This window comes from Hypomesus nipponensis, chromosome 2 (genome assembly GCF_054491055.1).
Source record: "Hypomesus nipponensis isolate SF chromosome 2, ASM5449105v1, whole genome shotgun sequence".
Classification (NCBI taxonomy): Eukaryota; Metazoa; Chordata; class Actinopteri; order Osmeriformes; family Osmeridae; genus Hypomesus; species Hypomesus nipponensis.
Genome location: NC_140362.1, coordinates 2,103,078 through 2,124,065, shown reverse-complemented (window position 1 = coordinate 2,124,065; position 20,988 = coordinate 2,103,078). Strand labels below are relative to the sequence as shown.

At 46.0% G+C, this 20,988-nt stretch overlaps 2 protein-coding genes across 2 annotated transcripts in view; one reads left to right on the top strand and one right to left on the bottom strand.

Moving 5' to 3' along the window:
- triob (trio Rho guanine nucleotide exchange factor b) overlaps positions 1-3,954 on the bottom strand; it is a 61,151-nt gene extending 57,197 nt beyond the window's left edge. The window contains exon 1 of the mRNA XM_084702241.1: positions 3,727-3,954. Coding sequence (XP_084558367.1) covers positions 3,727-3,796 — 70 coding nt within the window. The 5' untranslated portion in view covers positions 3,797-3,954. The remainder of the gene's footprint in view (positions 1-3,726) is intronic.
- Positions 3,955-6,153: 2,199 nt separating this feature from the next.
- Positions 6,154-20,988, top strand: part of dnah5 (dynein, axonemal, heavy chain 5) — a 69,862-nt gene continuing 55,027 nt past the window's right edge. The window contains 7 exon segments of the mRNA XM_084702240.1: positions 6,154-7,570; positions 16,663-16,797; positions 17,748-17,832; positions 18,075-18,217; positions 20,011-20,229; positions 20,418-20,555; positions 20,791-20,967. Of these exon segments, the coding sequence (XP_084558366.1) occupies positions 7,481-7,570; positions 16,663-16,797; positions 17,748-17,832; positions 18,075-18,217; positions 20,011-20,229; positions 20,418-20,555; positions 20,791-20,967 (987 nt within the window). The 5' untranslated portion in view covers positions 6,154-7,480.

Sequence of the window (20,988 nt, the reverse complement as noted above, 5' to 3'; positions counted from 1 at the left end):
GAGACAGAGATATCCTGCTGTCTAAGTAGACCGAGGCCAAGTACACGCCTACTATACATCCAATCCAAACTATTTGTATTTCTACAGCCCTTTTTACACTCAGTGTCACAGAGGGCTTCACCTTCGTCCACAGAACTGCACCTCAACCATCCTGAACCCTCAGAGAAGACCAGAAAAACACTAAGGAAAAAAGGAGAAAAATGAAGAAACCTTTTAAGGAGCTATTCAGCGAGGGATCCCCTCCTCCAGAGCCACATGGCTCAGTGGAGCATCATTTGATTGCAGATCATGAGCTCAAAATATGAACTCTCCACAGTGCATTTATACATTGCATTAAAGAGGTCCACAGATTATACATGACAAGAGTTTTTTTTATATAGAACAACTCCTTTGTTTTCATTGGACATGGGGTTTGCACTCAAATAAATGCTATGAATGTTGAAGATAACACTGACACTTTCAATGCAGGTTAGAGAGCGGCAAATGCTAGACTGACTTCATGTCTCTTAAGGTGTCTAGTTTGTCTACCGAGTGATCTAGAACCTTCACCTACCCAGGCTGCTCCAGCTACAAAACCTAGTGATCTAGAACCTTCTCCCACCAGGCTGCTCCAGCTACAACACCTAGTGATCTAGAACCTTCTCCCACCCAGGCTGCTTTACCCAGTTCAGCTTGATGCCCCAGGATGACTCGATGGCTGTGAGCTGGGATCCTAACATGTTGTTTTCTTCAGAGGGAGAGAGGATGTTAGGCTGGAAGAGCACTTCCTGTTTGACAGGCTGTGCACAGCTGTCTGCTGGGGACAAGCAGCACAGGGAGCCCAGCTGAAGCAACACACACACATACACACAAACACATGCATGCAAGCACACACACACACCAGCACACACATGCACACACATGCACACTTTGTGGCCTCTTCCCCTTTCGCTAAGACCATATAAGCATTAGTGAATTGGCGTGACAAAATTGCATGGATCACAGGAGTGCCATCTTTTAAACGACACGTACAAGAGGACACACTGTGGAAATCTCTCTCCAAACTCCAGACTGCTAATACGTGTGAACCCCAGAACTCAGCTGAACTCAGTCCCTCCATTAGTGAAGAGACAGAGAGAAGATGTCTTCATCACAAGCCTCTACCTCAAGATCGGAGGGTTCAAGGTTCTCCCACGTGGACAACAGGGTTCTCCAACACGACCCAAGACTCCAGGTGGTCCCTGTAGGCTGCATGCCCACACCTCTCTGTGTGGCCTGCACAAACACCTCTCTGCGTGGCCTGCAGAAACACCTCTCTGCGTGGCCTGCAGAAACACCTCTCTGTGTGGCCTGCACAAACACCTCTCTGCGTGGCCTGCAGAAACACCTCTCTGTGTGGCCTGCACAAACACCTCTCTGCGTGGCCTGCAGAAACACCTCTCTGTGTGGCCTGCACAAACACCTCTCTGCGTGGCCTGCAGAAACACCTCTCTGCGTGGCCTGCACAAACACCTCTCTGCGTGGCCTGCAGAAACACCTCTCTGCGTGGCCTGCACAAACACCTCTCTGCGTGGCCTGCACAAACACCTCTCTGCGTGGCCTGCAGAAACACCTCTCTGCGTGGCCTGCACAAACACCACTTCCACTGCTGCTTGACTAAAACACCGGGGATTGTGGGACCAATATTGACGCATAACGTTTCACTGTTGTAGAAACTTATTTCCATCCATCCTTTCAGCCATCCATCCATCTTTCCTCCTTTACTGAGTCATTTGGTGACAAGTGGAAGTCATTTATGCTCCTTCTGACTGCATTAGGCTGCCCACTGTCTTTCAGGAAAGACATCAATCCAGCCTGTAAGAAGTCCTGCTCACTTCTCTACGTGTAAGACAGAGGGGGGGTGTAAAGAGAGGTGGGGGGGGGGTGGAGAGAGAGGGGGGGGGTGGAGAGAGAGGGAGAAGGTGAGGAGGAAGGAGGGGAGAAAGAGAGAGAGAGATAGGGGTGGGGGGTAGAGAGAGATTAAGAGAGGGGTAGAGAGAGATTGAGTGAGCGGTAGAGAGAAAAGAGGGGGTAAAGAGAGTGTCAGAGAGAAAAGAGACAAAGAGAGAGGGGTAGAGAAAAGAGAGAGAAAGGAGAAAAGAAGAAAGAGAGAGAGAGAGAGAGAGAGAGAGAGAGAGAGAGAGAGAGTGAGAGAGAGAGAGAGAGAGAGAGAGAGAGAGAGAGAGAGAGAGAGAGAGAGAGAGAGAACAGTCTGGGCAAAGATAGCTCAAATGCTCTTCTTGATCCGTGGAGGGGAGGAAGTGGATGGCGTGGGCGATGCCAGGCTGTCTCTGGGTCCTATTCTCTGCTTCAGCTTCCCCAACTGCAAATTATCCGGCCGGAGCAGAGGAGGGCTCAAACGTTTGCAGAGTACGCAAGACGCACTCCACCCTGCTCTCCACTCTCTCACATCTCTCTCTCACATCTCTGTCCTTTCTCTCTCTCCTTCTTGTAATGATTGTGGTGTGTCTGAACCCTATTACTGTAACACATTGTAGTTTCCTTGCATGACACTTTTCTCTATGTTGTGTAGGAACATTACACAGCAGTTTAGCTCCTATTGCACGATCTAAGAAAATGTCAACAACCCACAAAATAACAAGCTATGCGGACGATGTAAACAACTGCAAAAAAAAGTTTAGAGATAAATTGATTCAAAATCACCAAAAAAAGTCATATTTTATGTAATTTTACAACATCTAAACGGACTGATAAAAAGCATACATATAATACAATGCATGTTTCCTATTTCCTATTTCAGATAGATGGTCACTAGTGTAACTATGATAGTACTGACTAACGTTGTTATTACTAACAGAGGACAGAGGCAGCTGTGATCCGACACACCAACGGCCACAGACATGACCCCTGGCAAGGGAGCCCGAAGATACGTAGTGTAGGATGTAGTAGACATATGGCATGTAAAGAGAGAGAGAAAGGCAGAGAGAGGGAGGAAGAGAGAGAGGCAGAGGGTCGAGAGAGAGGGAGGGAGGGAGAGAGGGAGGGAGAGTAAGAGATGGTGGACAACACTTGTGACCAGGAGACACCAGGTGTCGTAAAGACAGCTGACGGTAGAGCAGATAGACAGCTGCACGGACGGCGTCAGTGGTGGTCTCCCTCATATTTTCCAACATTCTTAGTAAACAAGCGTCTAAACATATTTTTGCTTTTATCTGCCAAGTGTTGATTAGTCCATGTCTGTAGGACATTCAGACCAAATCGACCACGTACTGCCACTGTTAATTCACGTTAGGCCTTACGCAGTGTCCCAGACGCCTTAGATGCTGTGTCTGTGCGTGTGTCCGTTTTAAGATTCTAGAAATAACGCATCGGTTCATTCCACTGACAGTTTGTTGACACAATAATGTCCTCGATATGGGTTTGAGTTGGACTGGACTGCAAAGTATAAAAATGGGTTCACGTATGACGCAGAACAGCCTCCTTAATTACGTGTCCTCGCCTCAAAATGTTGATTCCTCCCAATAACACATAAGAAACGCATAGGCGTCATCTATTCCCTTTGAAAACGACATATTCTCTGTTAAATACGTTCATGAGAAGGCGCCTGCAGTCTATGTCTCTGAAATCCTTTCATGCACGCACACGACAATCACTGTCGGTAAACAGAGCAATATGCACAGCAACAATGTAACGGCAAATCGCCCACCGATGGCATGGGCTACAGCAACTCGCCCCTTTTTGACTTACCAGATTTGAAAAACGCCGCTATGTCGGCTGCATCATTCGGACCCTCATCTATCCCGTCGCCCGAGCTCATTGCTGGAATAACGTCACGTCAAAATATCACTAAATATTCGACTCCGTTAGATCTGCGGAAAGGCGGGTCAGCCTTACATTGAAAGTGCGAATATTGTCCCGCAACGGTCACGCTGTTGGGTTTCCCCTCAGTAGGCAATAGCCCTCCATCTTGACTGGAATAAAACGTTCTTATTGCCGATCTGCGGCGCTCCCAAGCCGCGCGGAGGGGAAGTCGATGCAGACTCCATCGGGATGGGGGAGGTCTACAGGGGAAAGATATTAAGCTACTTCATGATGTTAATTGCTCTTCCGAATGAGGGGCACCAGATCACAGCCTTACTTCTCATTAATTCAGTATTCTATCTGTTGATTCTTGAGCTGTATAGTAATATTCATCAATAAAACCTAGTCAACAATACATTGTCATGGTGTGATATATCAGACAGGAGTAACTAAAGATTGGGGTAGTTTGTCACTATACCTGACAAAATAATCCTATGGCAGGTATTCTATTTAAAAACACGTACATCCTGAAAAACAAAGTGTGATGCCCTGCCAGGACTGCTCTAACTCGTGATGATGTCGCAGCCTGTACTAGACTGCTGTATAGCGTAGCAGGCCAACTGGTTTGCGCGAGTGGACAGTGCCTCCTTTCGGTTTTTACGGAAACGTCCTCAAATGTATTTCATCTTCCATTTGAAAGGCTGCCTTTCATGTGGCCCTGCTATATCAAAAATTGAGCATTCGTTACGAATGTTAATTCATAACTATTAATTTGTCAATTATGTCATTAGTTCTTAAATCGTATTTATTATCTCTGTCCTTTGATTATTCTTAGCTAGTGTGTTATATGTTATTTTGTTGGCCTATGAAGATGGGTTCTGGATACTGCACTCACTGTGTGTTCTGTAGGACTGGGTTCTGGTTACTGTGTTTTCTGTAGCACTGGGTTCTGGATACTGTGTGTTCTGTAATACTGGGTTCTGGTTACTGTGTGTTCTGCAGGACTGGGTTCTAGATACTGTGTGTTCTGTATGACTGGGTTCTGGTTACTGCGCAGTGTGTTCTGTAGGACTGGGTTCTGGATACTCTGTGTTCTGTTATACTGGGTTCTGGTTACTGTGTGTTCTGTAGGACTGGGTTCTGGATACTGCACAGTGTGTTCTGTAGCACTGGGTTCTGGATACTGCACTGTGTGTTCTGTAGGACTGGGTTCTGGATACTGCACAGTGTGTTCTGTAGCACTGGGTTCTGGATACTGCACTGTGTGTTCTGTAGGACTGGGTTCTGGATACTGCACAGTGTGTTCTGTAGGACTGGGTTCTGGATACTGCACAGTGTGTTCTGTAGGACTGGGTTCTGGTTACTGTGTGTTCTGTAGCACTGGGTTCTGGATACTGCACAGTGTGTTCTGTAGGACTGGGTTCTGGATACTGCACAGTGTGTTCTGTAGGACTGGGTTCTGGTTACTGTGTGTTCTGTAGCACTGGGTTCTGGATACTGCACAGTGTGTTCTGTAGGACTGGGTTCTGGATACTGCACTGTGTGTTCTGTAGGACTGGGTTCTGGATACTGCACAGTGTGTTCTGTAGGCCATGAATTGTTCATGTTGACACTCGCCTGATCTCTGAAATGCTGTTAACTAGGTGGGTGATGGTCTTCTTGTGCCCAGGTACAGCTGTTAACCAGGTGGGTGATGGTCTTCTTGTGCCCAGGTACAGCTGTTAACCAGGTGGGTGATGGTCTTCTTGTGCCCAGGTACAGCTGTTAACCAGGTGGGCGATGGTCTTCTTGTGCCCAGGTACAGCTGTTAAGCAGGTGGGTGATGGTCCTCTTGTGCCCAGGTACAGCTGTTAACCAGGTGGGTGATGGTCTTCTTGTGCCCAGGTACAGCTGTTAACCAGGTGGGTGATGGTCCTCTTGTGCCCAGGTACAGCTGTTAACCAGGTGGGTAATGGTCTTCAGGTTATACATGGCATGGACCAATAAGTCACCTTGGTTGGTGCGTCAGACATTTTGAGGCTTGTAACAGGTCGGTCACATATTCTGACAACAGCTATCAATGTTTTTCAATCAAGTCCAGCAAGGACAGAAGTCACTTGAGTTGGTTTGGTTGGTGTGACATTATCAGCCATGTAACAGGGAGGTCAAATATTGTGACAACAGCTATCGAAATATGTGACCAGTTCCCAGAAGGCTGACATTTTGTCCCGATACAATATCAAATGAATGGCCAGTGTCCAGAAGGCTGACATTTTGTCCAGATAAAGTCAACTAATACACATACACACAGATATCAAATAAAAAACATCAAAATACATTCTAACAATACAATTCCAGGACAAACTATTAGAATTTGTTGTTTTTATTTGTCTCTGTCAACAAAACCAATTCATTATTAAAATACAACAATTTAACAGTAGGCCAGTGTAGGCTACCAATGGCCAAAACAACAAATATGCAAAATCAATAACAGAGTATATTTCATAAACAAAGGTTTATGTTCTCTGACATTTATTCGGCCAACAGCACTGCCAACTCGGATTGGATTCAAACCACGAACCACTCACTAGGGGTCTGGACCACACAAAAGGGAGGGGGTACGCTCGCACCCGGAGCAAGTGGTCCTGACATAATGGTACACATAATGGTGCCTCAGCGCACCCTTGTGTTTGTGTACTAAACTGGCTTCAATCCCTCTCAAAACTAGGCTACTCTAATAAAGGCAGAGCTGCCAGGGTCATTGAGACACTTCCAGCTGTATCAAGCACCAGACCTGCTGTTCCAAAAATGTATGTTGTAAATAAACTCTGCAAATTATGTCACACACGTAAATATTTTGCATGTTAAACTTTTATAGACCCAGATTATACAAGAAAAGTGACCCGAGGCTCTCCAGTATGTGGGTACAGTGTGTGTGTGTGTATGTGTTGGAGTTACAGTGCAGAGGTAGACACACTGGCTATTCTTAGAACATGTTTGTTAATTAGTTTGAGTGAAGTAACCCTAGTGGACCACACTAACCCGTTGAAGAACTCAGGTTTAAGTTAATGATCATTTTTACCTCCAATCATCAATCATATGATTCATTCCAGCTCCTTAGATACCAGACTAGGGTTACACACACAATCTGTCATGGTCAATGGACCCCCTAAAGTAGCCATGGCCACCCCGTAATATAATAGTCTGGTTCCGTCACTTGACTGGACAGGATGTATAAATCGACATTACAGTTGAATATAGCCTAGGTCTGCTAGGCTTATAAGCCAAGTAATTACCCTCCCTCTACAGTTTAAGATTGTTGGTAAAAATCGTTGCATGTGAGTTTGGCCAATAGCCAAGTTCTTTGCAGCTGTAGCCTAACACACTATGGGCGACAACCAACTGCTTTTCGAATGTATGCTAAACGCAAAAAACGTCCACTTTTCCCGAGAAACGCAATTTTTGTGTTTGTAGGTACATTAGAGAAGCGCTCTTTTCACACCCCCTGAAAGGATTCTGTTACCAAGGAAACCGGTCACAACACATTATTCGTGCCGAAAGTTTTTTTTTTCTGGATAGTGTTTATATAGGCAGAAGGCTCCGGCCTTTTACACTCAATTTTTTATTACGTGTAAGACTACTTTGCAAGAGAAAATCTATTACATGATTCAGTATTCACTTATTTTGTGCGAGGAAACTCGTGGTGGAATTGTATTGGGCTATGTCTTTCAGTTCTCGGTCTGCCAAAACCAACTTCAGAAACAGGTCCACTCTACCGTCAGTTCCCGTGGAGTCTATAAAAGATATGCAGGTTTGTCATTAACCGTAACAATGTGTTGAGAATTATTTATTCCTATTTGTCTGTTAATTCTCCTGGTTCCCGAAAGTGGGTGTTACTCGCAATAGCACTTTGTCAAGTGGAAACGTAAAGATGCGTACGGTAGAAAACATTTCAGATGAGCGTTAGACGCAAGTAAAACTCACACACAGATACACTATTACAACCACGAGAGTCACGAGAGGACAGAACCTCCCATGTCACATGCTCATGTGTTAACTGGAGGCTTAAATTATTCATTGGTCGTAAACAAATTAAAGCTTTGCGTTTTCCATCTCTAACTCATCATAGTTATCTCACATTTACTTCTCAACACAATTTGTGCCGTGCTGATCTGTGTTGTAGTCAAGACCACCTAAACCCTAACCAAGTCATGACCAAGACCAGTGTGAGACCGAGACGAGACCAAGATGTTGAGGGTTCGAGACCAGACCACTCAAAACACACAAGCAGTCGGTTTGACTTGGTAAAAAGTTAGATTTGATCTCTAACTTTGTATTTGAACTCAAAATTAGCACTCTTATAGTGATGTGTGCTTGTGGTCAGGCAAAGCGCCTATTATAAAAACAAAACATGTTTGTTTTGATTTTCTTAGAAGTGGAGGCGCATTAGTAAGCCTAGGTCTCTGCTTTCACATCTCTCTCTCTCTCTCTCTCTCTCTCTCTCTCTCAGTTCTGTTCAGTTCAGAATGCTTTATTGGCATGACAGTTCGGGTTGAACAGTATTGCCAAAGCAGTCCATATTGAAAGGACATTTTAACATATGTATCACAACATTTATGAGGAGTATAACAATAATAATATGGTAGTATACTATAACAGTAGCATAGTAATAGTAACAGTAACACATAAATGCATGTTAATATACAGACAGGTTTTAACAGTTGTACAGGGTTGGTTCACTGTCCCTCAGGTTGTGGCATTGAGAGACATATCTAGCGGCAAGGCTTGCAGTAGGCCCTTCGCCCAGAGATATCCTTAATTTCTCATTTATATCAAGCTCTGTGTAGTTTTCAATTAATTCCTTGCATTTTTCCAGATATTGATCTCTTATACTTTTATATTTGTAATATTTAAGTAGGAAATGTTTTTCTGTTTCAATTTCCCCTGATGTACAGTGTCCACAGATTCTGTACTTTTTAGGTAACCATGATTTTTATGTCTTCCTTTTTCGATTGCAAAGGTGTGGTCACTCATTCTGTTTTTAGTGAGCAGCTGTCTCTGTTTTATGTCCTTGACAGTATATAGATATTCAGTCATTTCATAGTTTCTATTCAGGCCCCGATAGCAGTGTAATTAGTTTTGTGTCTTGGTTTCTTTTTCCCAGTGTTCTAGGTAGGAGTTTTTGTTTTCTGTTGTGATTAGTTTAATTCTGTTTGGTGTTAGTAAAGGTGAAGAAGGTGTGCCGGGTGGTAACTGGTTTGTTAGTCTCATAACCAGCTGGCACAGGGGGCTACTCTCAGGGTTACCTTCATGGACTGCAAGGGCTTTAGATTGGAGGGTTTCCTCAGGACTGGCAGGAGGGAGGGTGAGGGGCAGCATGATGATGGCAGGCCGTGGTGTCTGAGATGGTGGTTTGGATCTGGTGGAGTTGATCCTCAAGGAACTGCAAAGAACTGATCATTTTGACCTCTTTCTTCTATGCATCTTCCTTCTGTTTTGACATCTGCTCATGTAGGAATCTGTTCTCTTCCTCCAGCTCTCTAAGTGTTCTTCTGAGATCTGGGAGTGTCGTCCGACTCTCTGTTTTGATTTGCTGGATCTCTACTTTGAGCTGCTGGATGGAGCTGCTTGACGGTTTAATGAGCCTGGCCTGGGTGAACTCTTTGAATTCAGCAAAGTTCATCTCAAGTAGAGCTTTCCATCACTTTTTTGGTGTCACTAGGTGGAGCAGGGTCGATCATGTTCGTGGTGATCTCTGTCACTGGGTCCCCGTCACTATCAGAGTCAGAGATGAGAGTTCCAGTTTGTTGATTTTCTACCTCTGCTTTTAGAGAAGAAAAACGGTTTCGAAATCATTCAGGTTGTCCTCAGTTCCCTGTAGGAGGACTGTACCCTTAGTGTAGTATGTAATATTCAGTACTGGGTTGTCAGTGGCCAGGTTCTCATCTTCACGTATTGTGAGACTACCACTTCTTCCAATGCCCTCTTTTAGTACACGTTGATAGTGTTTACATAACATTATCTTCCAGGCTTTAAAACATCCAGTGTAGAATATAATATTGTTCTTGGTCCTTCTATTATTTTGCTGGACGTAGTCGGCAAAGAGAGTGTGGGGATGGTCATGTAGAGTCTTTTCTTTGTGCTTTTTCCTAGCATTTAGACTTGTACAGTTTATAGGGTATTTTATCTCTAAGCTAGCTCCTGGACTGTGCTGTATACTGCTATCTGCATTGTTGGTTGTCATGGTAATCAGGTATTGTTTATGGTTCTCTAGCTAGCCAACTGTCAAAACTAGCAATGTTAACTTTTGCTTGTTCAATTGCTTGTTATATGTAGACCAAGAAAGACCTTTTGACTTTACCAGGTTTGACCAGGTTTCTGTTTGTCTTCTTGACTTCTGTGACAGTATCCTTTGGGTTAGGTTGCCACTGTTTGTCCAGTAACTGGCTGGTGATGGGTTTGTTGTCAGTTGTTGACACTTGAAAGTTGTTCTCTGCTCGAGCTAGTTTCTCTTCTTTTTTTAAGATGGGTATCTTTTTATACCAGTACTATAAGGGAGAAGGTTATACCCTTTCTATTATTTATGTTTTTAGAGTTATTTTAGAGTTATTTACGCTCGCTGTCTCACTTTTTGGTCAATTTTTTGAAGATTTTTAGGAGCTCATCTTTCTTGTGGCTGCTTCTTTTGAATGGAACTCTCTCTCTCACCCACGTGAAGGAGCGCAGTACAGCGAGGTTTAACTTAACTTTATTAAGTCGGCAGAGATCCAGGCCATGCAGCTGACTGACATGGGTTAACGTTGATGTAGCCTAAAGTAACATTATATTCATCATTAGCTACATCTTTATGTGGCCTGGCTCGTCATCACAAACAAAGTCTGGCAAGCAACTGAAACTAACGTCCTGAAACATACAGTATGTTACATTGCTAATCCTCGCTAAATCTCTTCGTGTAAAGGGGGAAGAGATTTCGGTTAAAGTTTGACGTAGGCCTAGTGCCAGCCGACTCAGTTAGCGTCCCTTTGCAGAATGTTTATACGGCTGTGTGTTTTCTTTTGGTCGTTATTGTAAACTCTTTGCGGTTCGTCGAACCAAATCTGATTTGGCCGACATCTTCAGACAGACACTGTTTCACCTATCGTCCTCTTTTACTTTTAGGGTACAAGGTTACAACATTTAATACCTGTCTACAAACAAATATCCCCTAGTGGGATTCCTTGTTATGTGCTAAATTCTTTTTGATATCAATGTTGCTCCAAGCCCCCCTGCTCTGAGGGGCAGAACCAGATGCAGTACTCAAACCAAGACAGTAGGAGGCAGTGTCTCCTCTATCTTACTAATGTGACTTCCTCTCTACAACAGTTAGGTCACGGAGTCTTAATTTAATATGATCATTGTTTGGTTTCCCGCCCTGACCAGGCTGTCGGCTCCACCTATGACAGTTCAATTTATGATTCCAGTTCTCAAGAATATGGGGAACATTTTGGGGGGGTGGAATGATTTGGAGGAATGAAGAAAATGCAAAAATGTTGGAGGGGGTGGGGGGGTGGAGGGATGGTGGGGGGGAGGAGGGATGGCAGAGGGGGTGGAGGGATGGCAGAGGGGGTGGAGGGGTGGAGGTGGTGGTGGGATGAAGGGGTTGGAGGTGGTGGTGGATGGAGGTGGAGGTGGTGGTGGATGGAGGTGGTGGTGGTGGATGGAGGTGGTGGTGGTGGTGATGGATGGAGGTGGTAGTGGGTGGAGGTGGTGGTGGATGGAGGGGGTGGAGGTGGTGGTGGATGGAGGGGGCCTCACGGCCGCAGGGAGTGTGTCGGTCCCACATTTATTATTTAGGAAGGTCTCTGGTTACTGGGCTGCTCCACATCAGAGGGTTCAGAAAACCCTGACAGGGAAATAATCAGGATCCAACTGCTTTTAAATGCAAAGCATTGCCATTTGTCTCAAATCAGATCTATCTGAGCTGTAGCTGTTCAAGCCTGTATGAGCCAGCAGCTTCTGTGTCTCCAGCCGCCACCAGGTGCTGTGACGGAATTTAAGTAGTCGTCGGTGTTTCCTGATTTGAAAAATGCTAGCAGTTCTGTGAGGACTGTATGGATGTTGGTGGCTGTATTTCCATCTTATGTCCTCATAGAGATGTCTTTGAGATTGAATGTGACTGCTGTCCTTCCTGGAGAAGGAGTGAGCCACTCGGTCAAGACTTGTCCCTGTTCCTTGAGTTTCACTTAATTTGCATACAGAGCCACAATCACCTGGGCAAACAAGACTTGGCATAAAAGCCCTGCTCCTGTCTGAGCCTTGGTTATCACAACATGCTAAACAACGTACACAGACAAACCCTCAGAGCCGTAGATGAGTCAGAAGTGATACATCTAAATTGCTGATGTTCTCTTTGTTTAGAGTTTTATTGAGACTTCCTGTGGACCACTGGGCTCCTTGGCAACCATCTGAGGGTTAGGGTGTATGTGTGTGTGTGTGTGTGTGTGTGTATGTGTGTGTGTGTGTGTGTGTGTTGTTGGGGTGCATCTGTCTTCAGAGCCTTATCCAGCTTTCGCTGGCCCATTGTGTAGAGTCTGTAAAGTGATAGCTGACTAGCCGACAGGTGGTCACCCAACACTACTATCTAGTCAGCAAAGCTTTTCAGTGGAAAATAATCAGATAATTTCAGGCAGTAAGGTAAGACAGTCGTTTGGACAGCTTAAGCAAGATGGCCAGCACTGCAGACCCGTTTCTTCTGTGTCCAAATTCAGTGATCTCATGAATAGTAATACCAATTAAGAGGCTGGAATCCGTGAAAAGACGGCTTTGTCGAGAGTGACGATGCTCAACTTTAAACCTGACTATCAAAACAAGGTAAGACGACCTGTGGTGCGCAGCACCGGGTTACAGCAAGACACCTACACCCTCAGACCCAATGCATTTTTAAAGAAACAAGGAATTGTATTTATCTAGATTGTCGTATCATCATACTGGGTTGTGTTCCAGACTTGATAGAAATATATCCATTGATCGTGTTGTCACAATACCGAGGGTGACTCTTTTTCTCATCTCACCAAACATGCCCCTGCTGTGTTGCAATCCCAGGGTTATTACCTTTTCCGCTGTATTTGTCAAAGAGAATTCCCTGTAGCTTGCAAGATAACCGGATGTATTGTCTAGGAGTTTTATACTAGGACCAGCCCTTTGTACTGTCTTTTAAAAGAATCTATATTTAGTTGTCAAACCAAATGACATTTGGTGCCATTTTATCAAGTGCAAAAAGGTATTCTGAGAAAAGCCAGGATGTGGTTTGTCTTCCAAATGCCACACTTTTAATCCTAGGATACTGTTTTAGTCCTGGATATTGAACAAAGACCATAGAAATAATACTGCAATACTGAAAGTATGCAGGGTTTGATGTGACGGTGTGCAGCTTCCTGTATGTAGTATGTCATTTCCTTTGGCTAATGTGCAGCTTCCTGTATGTAGTATGTCATTTCCTTTGGCTAATATGCAGCTTCTTGTATGTAGTATGCCATTACCTTTAGGTAATGTCCTAAACACATACTTGAAATGAGATGCAGAAGCGAGGTCCAGGAGGAAACCACTGTCTAGCAGTCAGTCCCTGCAGACAGACAGAGCGATGGAGAGGGAGAGATTAGCCTGTTCTCTCTTCATCTAGTTCACCAGCAGCACAGTGATCTGGAACTGAGGAGAAGGGAGAGGGCAATGCAGGGCGAGGCCAGCTCTCCGCCCACACCACCCCCACCTCCACCCCACCACCAGCCGTATCAAGGCCCTGGCAGCATGCCTGCGTCTTTAAGTTGTTTGAATAGTTTATGGGGAATCTTAACTGTCCTGATAGCAGTTGGCATTTCAATTCGAGCTTTCAAGTTCAACATCTGAGGCTTTCAGGTGCTTGGTAACCTGTCATGGCTAGCTCTTCCAGGTGCTTGGTAACCTGTCATGGCTAGCTCTTCCAGGTGCTTGGTAACCTGTTGTGGCTAGCTCCTCCAGGTGCTTGGTAACCAGTCGTGGCTAGCTCCTCCAAGTGCTTGGTAACCTGTTGTGGCTAGCTACTCCAGGACGCTGCAGCATAGTGCATCGCCTGCATCCAGGGACTGGGGAGCGGAGGACCGCGGGTGGGTCCGAGGGTTTGTGATGTCGCGGCCGTTTAGAAAGCAGCTTTGGAAGCAGAGTGTCTCCAGGGTGATCAAGGTAAGAGAACTGATAAGATAACTCCATACTTTTACGATAATAAAAGGACTGATAAGATAACTTCATGCTCTTACTGTAATACTATAACTGATAACTTCATAGTCTAATAAGACTAAATAACTCTGCACTCTTACTGTAACAAGAGAGTTGCATTCTGATAGTGGGAATGTCAACATGGGACGTAAAGTGTTGTCACGTTATGGACAACAGTCTGATAATAACTTTGTTATTCAGTTGGTCTCACAAACTATCCATTAAGATAACACTTCTTGGTGAAGCAGAAGTTGTTTGCAGTTGACTGTACAGACGATAAATGCCCAAATGATCCTGTGTACTGTGAGGTGTTTACAAACATAATGTTAACGGTCGGAATGGGAACAGCAGTTGGATGCTGAGCAGGAACCCACAGCAGCCTGTGAGAGCGTCCAGGAAAGAGTCACAAACGGAAACATGGGCAACAAGAGGCAAATGTTTGTCTCTGGCACAAGGTGCACAGGTGACATGGAGGATATGTCGGATGAATGATGGCTTTAGTGCTTGGTTAATGTCTCGTATGACAAGTACCACAACAGAACAGACAGTGAACAGAGTTAAGCAGGAATGACCTTGGTTCACCCTAACCGTTCAGTTCACTGTAACCAGTATACTGTAATTGCCAAGTGTGTGGTCCTGCCTCCTGACTGAATCCTGCCTCCTGACTGAATCCTGCCTCCTGACTGAGTCCTGCCTCCTGACTGAATCCTGCCTCCTGACTGAGTCCTGCCTCCTGACTGAGTCCTGCCTCCTGACTGAGTCCTGCCTCCTGACTGAATCCTGCCTCCTGACTGAATCCTGCCTCCTGACTGAGTCCTGCCTCCTGACTGAGTCCTGCCTCCTGACTGAATCCTGCCTCCTGACTGAGTCCTGCCTCCTGACTGAATCCTGCCTCCTGACTGAATCCTGCCTCCTGACTGAGTCCTGCCTCCTGACTGAATCACCTGGAGTGTGCGTTCTTACAATTAAAATGTAAAAAAAACGTTGATTTGGACTGCTATAGCTATTCAATATGATTTTCCTGTCTACAAGGCAGGCCTGCATTTGTCATCGCTACACAGGGTTTTGTGATTCCCTAATGAGCATCTGTTGATACCAGGTGTTAGTGTTTACCGTTGAGGCTGTCCTTGTGTGTCCATTTTTCGTCTTTGTGTGAGTGAGTGAGTGAGTGAGTGAGTGAGTGAGTGAGTGCGTGTGTCTTTGCTGTTGTTCAACATGATCCATGAGAGAGAGCAGGTGAGATATGACTGGTTGCTCGGCAACCGTTAGCTTGGTTGGAATTATGGTTTTGCTGGAGCTCTGTCAGAGAGGGTTGGTGTGTGTGTGTGTGTGTGTTACAGAAGTGCGTTCGTGTGTGTGTGTTAGAGAAATGTGTGTGTGTGTGTTACAGAGGTGCGTGTGTGTGTGTGTGTTTAGAGAGGTGTGTTAGTGTGTGTGTGTGTTAGAGAGGTGTGTGTGTGTGTTCGTGTGTTTGAGAGGTGTGCTAGACCAGCATCTAAAGTGACTGGCTGCCGTCAGCTCATGGGTCAATAGATGTGTTTGCTCTTTCCTGTCCAGGCTTGTTGACTCCTCTCCTGCTGTCTCTCATGTGTGACCTGCAGGCTTGCTACAAACTAAAACCTTCTGTATCCACTCCACCCTCCCCTCCTTCCCTCCACCCTCCCCTCCACCTTCCCCTCCTTCAACCCCTCCCTCCACCCATCTCATCTCTCTCCCCCTCCCCTCCCCTTTCCTTCCCCAGTCCCTCCCTATGTCAACCTGTCCCCTCCCTCAAATCCAGATCGTCTTTTCCAGCCGGGACTGCTGTGATAATTTTTCTGCATTTCCTTCTAAAGAAAACCTCACAAACCTCAACACGCCCCCAAGATAACACTGTTGTAACCATAACGTTTTTAAGTTATTCATTCAGACACTTTCATCCCACAAACACAACACCAAACTGAAGAGAACAAAGAGTCCTTGTTTATTAGCTTTCTGTTCGGTTACCAAGCAGCGGTGCCAAGCAACCAAGCAGTGGTGTGTTATACCAGCCTGGCCAGCTCAAGCCTCCAGAGCACTGCAGGCCGGCTGGCTGCTCAGCTGGTACAGCTGGGGCAGACAGCCCGCGGGCTCAGACCGTCTCTGGACTGGAAGTCTTCAATGAATAATTCAACACGTTGTCATACTAACATCATATTCAGAAGCCTTGTTCTGGTCGGGGATGGTAACTTGGCTGGACAGCAGCCACAGGGAAAACACAGAACCTGTTCAGATTGTTCATTTTGTTAGCTGTCTTTTATTTGGGAACTTACGGTTCGATTTATTCATATTAATCATAGAACCAATTATAATATTTAGTATTCACGCTAATTTTAAATCTCTTTTTTTTTGGGGGGGGGGGGGGGGTGGAGATATCTCCTCAAAGTGAACTAACTCCGGATTTTGTGCTAATGTTTGGAAACCTCACAACACAAGTCATTGTGGATATGACATAACTTTATTTCTGCATGTGTGAATGATTGTGTGTGGGTACGTGTGTGCACGTGTTGTGTGTGTGTACAATGTATGTGTGTGCATGTTGTCTGTATGATGCGCGTGTGCATGTGTGTGTGGTGTGTGTATATGTCTGTGTGACGTACGTATGTGTGTGTATATGTCTGTGTGTGTGTGTGTGTGTGTACGTGTGTTTACATTTAGCAAAAGCTGAAGGAGGAGCGTGAGGCCAAGCGAGCGCAGCTGGACGGCAGACATGACTACGTGCTCAGCATCGTGGCATCCTGCCTGGGCGTGGAGAAGGCCGAGGTGGAGGACGCCATCTTGGAAGGAGCGCAGGTAGGCGGCCATCTTGGAGGGAGGGCAGGTAGGCGGCCATCTTGGAGGGAGGGCAGGTAGACGGCCATCTTGGAGGGAGGGCAGGTAGACGGCCATCTTGGAGGGAGGGCAGGTAGGCGGCCATCTTGGAGGGAGGGCAGGTAGGCGGCCATCTTGGAGGGAGGGCAGGTAGGCGGCCATCTTGGAAGGAGCGCAGGTAGGCGGCCATCTTGGAGGGAGGGCAGGTAGGCGGCCATTCGGAGGGAGGGCAGGTAGACGGCCATCTTGGAGGGAGGGCAGGTAGGCGGCCATCTTGGAGGGAGGGCAGGTAGACGGCCATCTTGGAGGGAGGGTAGGTAGACGGCCATCTTGGAGGGAGGGCAGGTAGGCGGCCATCTTGGAGGGAGGGCAGGTAGGCGGCCATCTTGGAGGGAGGGCAGGTAGGTAGGTAAGGGACGTTCAAGAACTAAAGGTTGAGTGTAGCTCAGTGGTAGAGTTTCAACAGTCTGCAGGTCATGAAATTGCAGGTTCAAATACACCCCATCTGAGAATGCCATTTTGACCAAGAGTTTCAACAGTCTGCAGGTCATGAAATTGCAGGTTCAAATACACCCCATCTGAGAATGCCATTTTGACCAAGTCTGTTAAATGAAAACTCTTACTGTCATTAAGAGTTGGGTTCTATACTGCAACTGATCTCATTTGGGATAAGTGAGGTTTGGTTTAGTTAAGTCTAGATAGGTAGTGAACCAAAGGGTTAGGCTTAGCTAAGTCTAGATAGGTAGTGAACCAAAGGGTTAGGCTTAGCTAAGTCTAGATAGGTAGTGAACCAAAGCTCTCTTGTTGAGGAAGGATGAAGGATGGAGAAAGGAGCAGTTACCATGGTGATGACACTCAGTTTATAGTGACAAATGCCTTAAATACTGACTTGAAACACTGTAATGACCCACCGTTTTGCCCCCTGCTGACAGATTGAACGAATGGAGAAGTTCTTTGTAGCAGATGGCCTTCCACACCTCATGTTCTACCACCAGGAAGTAGAAACCACAGAAGAAGGTGAAAGAACAGTCTGTATGCACAAAGCCACAACACCGCAGAGAAACACTGTAACGTCAAAGATACAGAAACGCTTTGGATATTAAAAGCGTCTGCTCGATGAATAAAATGTACACTGACTAGGAAAGATCATGTCGCACGCATGCAAGTACCCACACTGGATTTCAAAGTGTGAATGGAATCGATTCACTTTTCTTAATTCCAGATTCTTGGAGTTTCAGTGTGTTTGTGTGTGTCCCCAGCCACCGCCTCGCCTCTGGTGCGGGGCAGCAGGAAGACCAAGGTGTTTGTGACCGAGGGGGCGGACGCGGCCCTGACGGGGGTGTGTGTGTTCTTCACCAGACCCAACACCTCCAGGGCGGTCACCTCCGAGAACATCCACAGGGTGAGCATCCCCTCCGAGTGCTGTTAATATAATTATGTATGTCTACACATATATATATATATATGCATATATATGCATATTATAATATCATATTATGATTCATAATAATAAAGATTTCTATTAGATTTGTAAAATAATTATATGATAACAATTATTATCATTATTAGTAATATATTTTTTTGTATTATTATTTTCACATACATACAAAACACCTTAAGGAATATATTACTGCATTGTGATGGTGTGGTAGAAACATGTTGTGGCTTTTGTAGAAAACCACACCCAAAGAGCACCGCGTCCGATTGGCTGACTGACCTTCAGCTCCTCCTGAATGAGACCTGTGAACGTCTGACTAGCTGCTGTATTCAAGATGGATGATTAAGACACACACTGTATTATGTAAATGTATATGGAAGAATATCTAAACATCTGACATGATCGGGGAAGCTTGTTTTCCCTTTGGCACAAGCATGACCTTTGTCTCCCGTCCCCATGGGCAATGCTAGTCCGTTACGGAGACTCCTGTGTCTGCTGAATGTGAGGAGAAGCAGGGAGAGGCAGGGAGCGAGGAGAGGCAGGGAGAGACAGGGAGACGCAAGGAGAGGCAGGGAGAGACAGGGAGAGGCAGGGAGACGCAAGGAGAGCCAGGGAGATGCAGGGAGAGGCAGGGAGAGGCAGGGAGAGGCAGGGAGAGGCAGGGAGAGGCAGGGAGCGTCTGGCTGTGAGGGGATCGATCCCTCCTCAGGCCCTCCGCAGACCTAATCAGCATCACATGCACACAGGCATGATTACTGCACACCTGTCTGCTGCCGGGAAAGCATCGACCGCGGTCCCCCACGGTCCCCTACGGACCGCCATGGCGTTTCCTTCAGGGGGAAAATAAAAATCCTTTCAATAAGGATGGTTAAAAACATCCTAGTGGTTTGGTACCTGCAGCCTAATGATCATCCCTCTGGGTTCTATTGTCTTGTCATTAGTAACAATAACATAGTTGATTAATCTATGACAACCAAGCATCCGAAAGGCAGTTCAGGGATATTTGTATCGTTGCTGCTTGTATTCAGTAACAATTTGCAAGAATTAGTTACAAACATTCAAGCATTAAATACAGAACACAAGCCGAGTGGAGCCTAACTTCATCTCCTTGACTCAAACGGAGGGCACAGTTAAGTGGTTAGAGCATGTCACAGCAGATCAAGAGGTTGCAGGTTCAATTCCCCTTGATATCTTGCTTTGGATGAAAGCATCTCTTCTGGTACCGGCTCTGTGATTTCAGTTTTTCAAATCTCCTGCGCTACGCGACCCTTTGGATGTATACAGGATATACAGTCCATGTTTTCTGCAGAAGGACCAGACACACACAAAGGACACGGGGTAGAGTGTCAGTCTGATGAAGAACTCCCTCAAAGACAGGCCCTTCATACATGGAGACTGCAGACACCGGCACTCAACAGCTTGTTCATATTTGTCAGAAATAGAACCTGAACTCACTATAACAGCAACTTACATTACATTACATTACATACAGTATATGCATATATACATGTGTATTTACATTTTGTCATTTAGCAGACACTCTTATCCAGAGCGACTTACAGTAAGTACAGGGACATTCCCCCCGAGGCAAGTAGGGTGAAGTGCCTTGCCCAAGGACATGTCATTTTGCACGGCCGGGAATCGAACCAACAACCCTCTGATTAATAGCCCGACTCCTTAACCACTCAGCCATCTGACCCCATGTATATACTAGAAGAGTATGCTAAATGAATGATAATGTACTGTTCCGGCCGCAGGATGTGAACTTCAACATGCTGGACACCAGGGAGGTGGGCTTGCTGAGGAGTGTGGAGCAGCTGCTGTCCGAGGTGTTCATCCCCACCCTGAGGAAGATGAGCCAGGGCTGGGGGGAGCCCGACAGCCCCCAGGCCCGGGCCGTCAAGCACGACTTCATCAGCTCCCTGGACAGCTTTGTGTCAGTGCTGGCCGGGGCACAGGAGAGCTTGCAGGAGAAGGTGATGCACTGAGTGGGGAAACAAGATTATACTTTAAGTATACTAAGTATACTTAAGTATACTTAAAGTATACTTACAAAGCATGAGTACGAACATACTTGTTTACTTGTTGTTTTGGGGTGTGGGGGGGGGGGTAATTTCTGTGTTGTCATGATAAATGTGTTGGTGACGCTTGATGTTATTTTCAGGTGAACCTGAAAAAGTGTGACACGTTCGACCTGACGACTCTGAAGGGGCCTTCTGACTACCTGGCTGCGTCCAACAGCACTGAGACCACAGAGAAAATCGAGCTCTGCATGAAGGGCTGGATCAAACAGATAGAGCAGGTAAGACCAGGGCCTTCTGGGGATCAAGGTCTTACTTCTTTGGAGTTGAAATCTCATTAAATGTAAATGTTTATTTGTTTACTGTTACAGATGCTTCAAATAGTGCATATAGAGAATACAGTAGTCTATCTAGGATCAGAAGTGCGTAGTTCTAACAGTATTTCGTCGGTCAGAATCAATCAACAATCTGTGTTTCTGAGCCTCATCGGCCTGTGGTGTTCCGGTAACGCTTCAGGTCCTGGCAGAGAGCGACCAGCTCAGGAAGGAGGCTGACGACCTGGGGCCCCGGGCAGAGCTGGACCACTGGAAGAAACGCACGTCCCGCTTCAACTACCTGCTGGACCAGCTGAAGAGCCCGGAGGTGAAGGCCGTGCTCGGGGTCCTCATGATGGCCCAGTCAAAGCTCATCAAGGTCAGTGTGGATCCTGGTGCT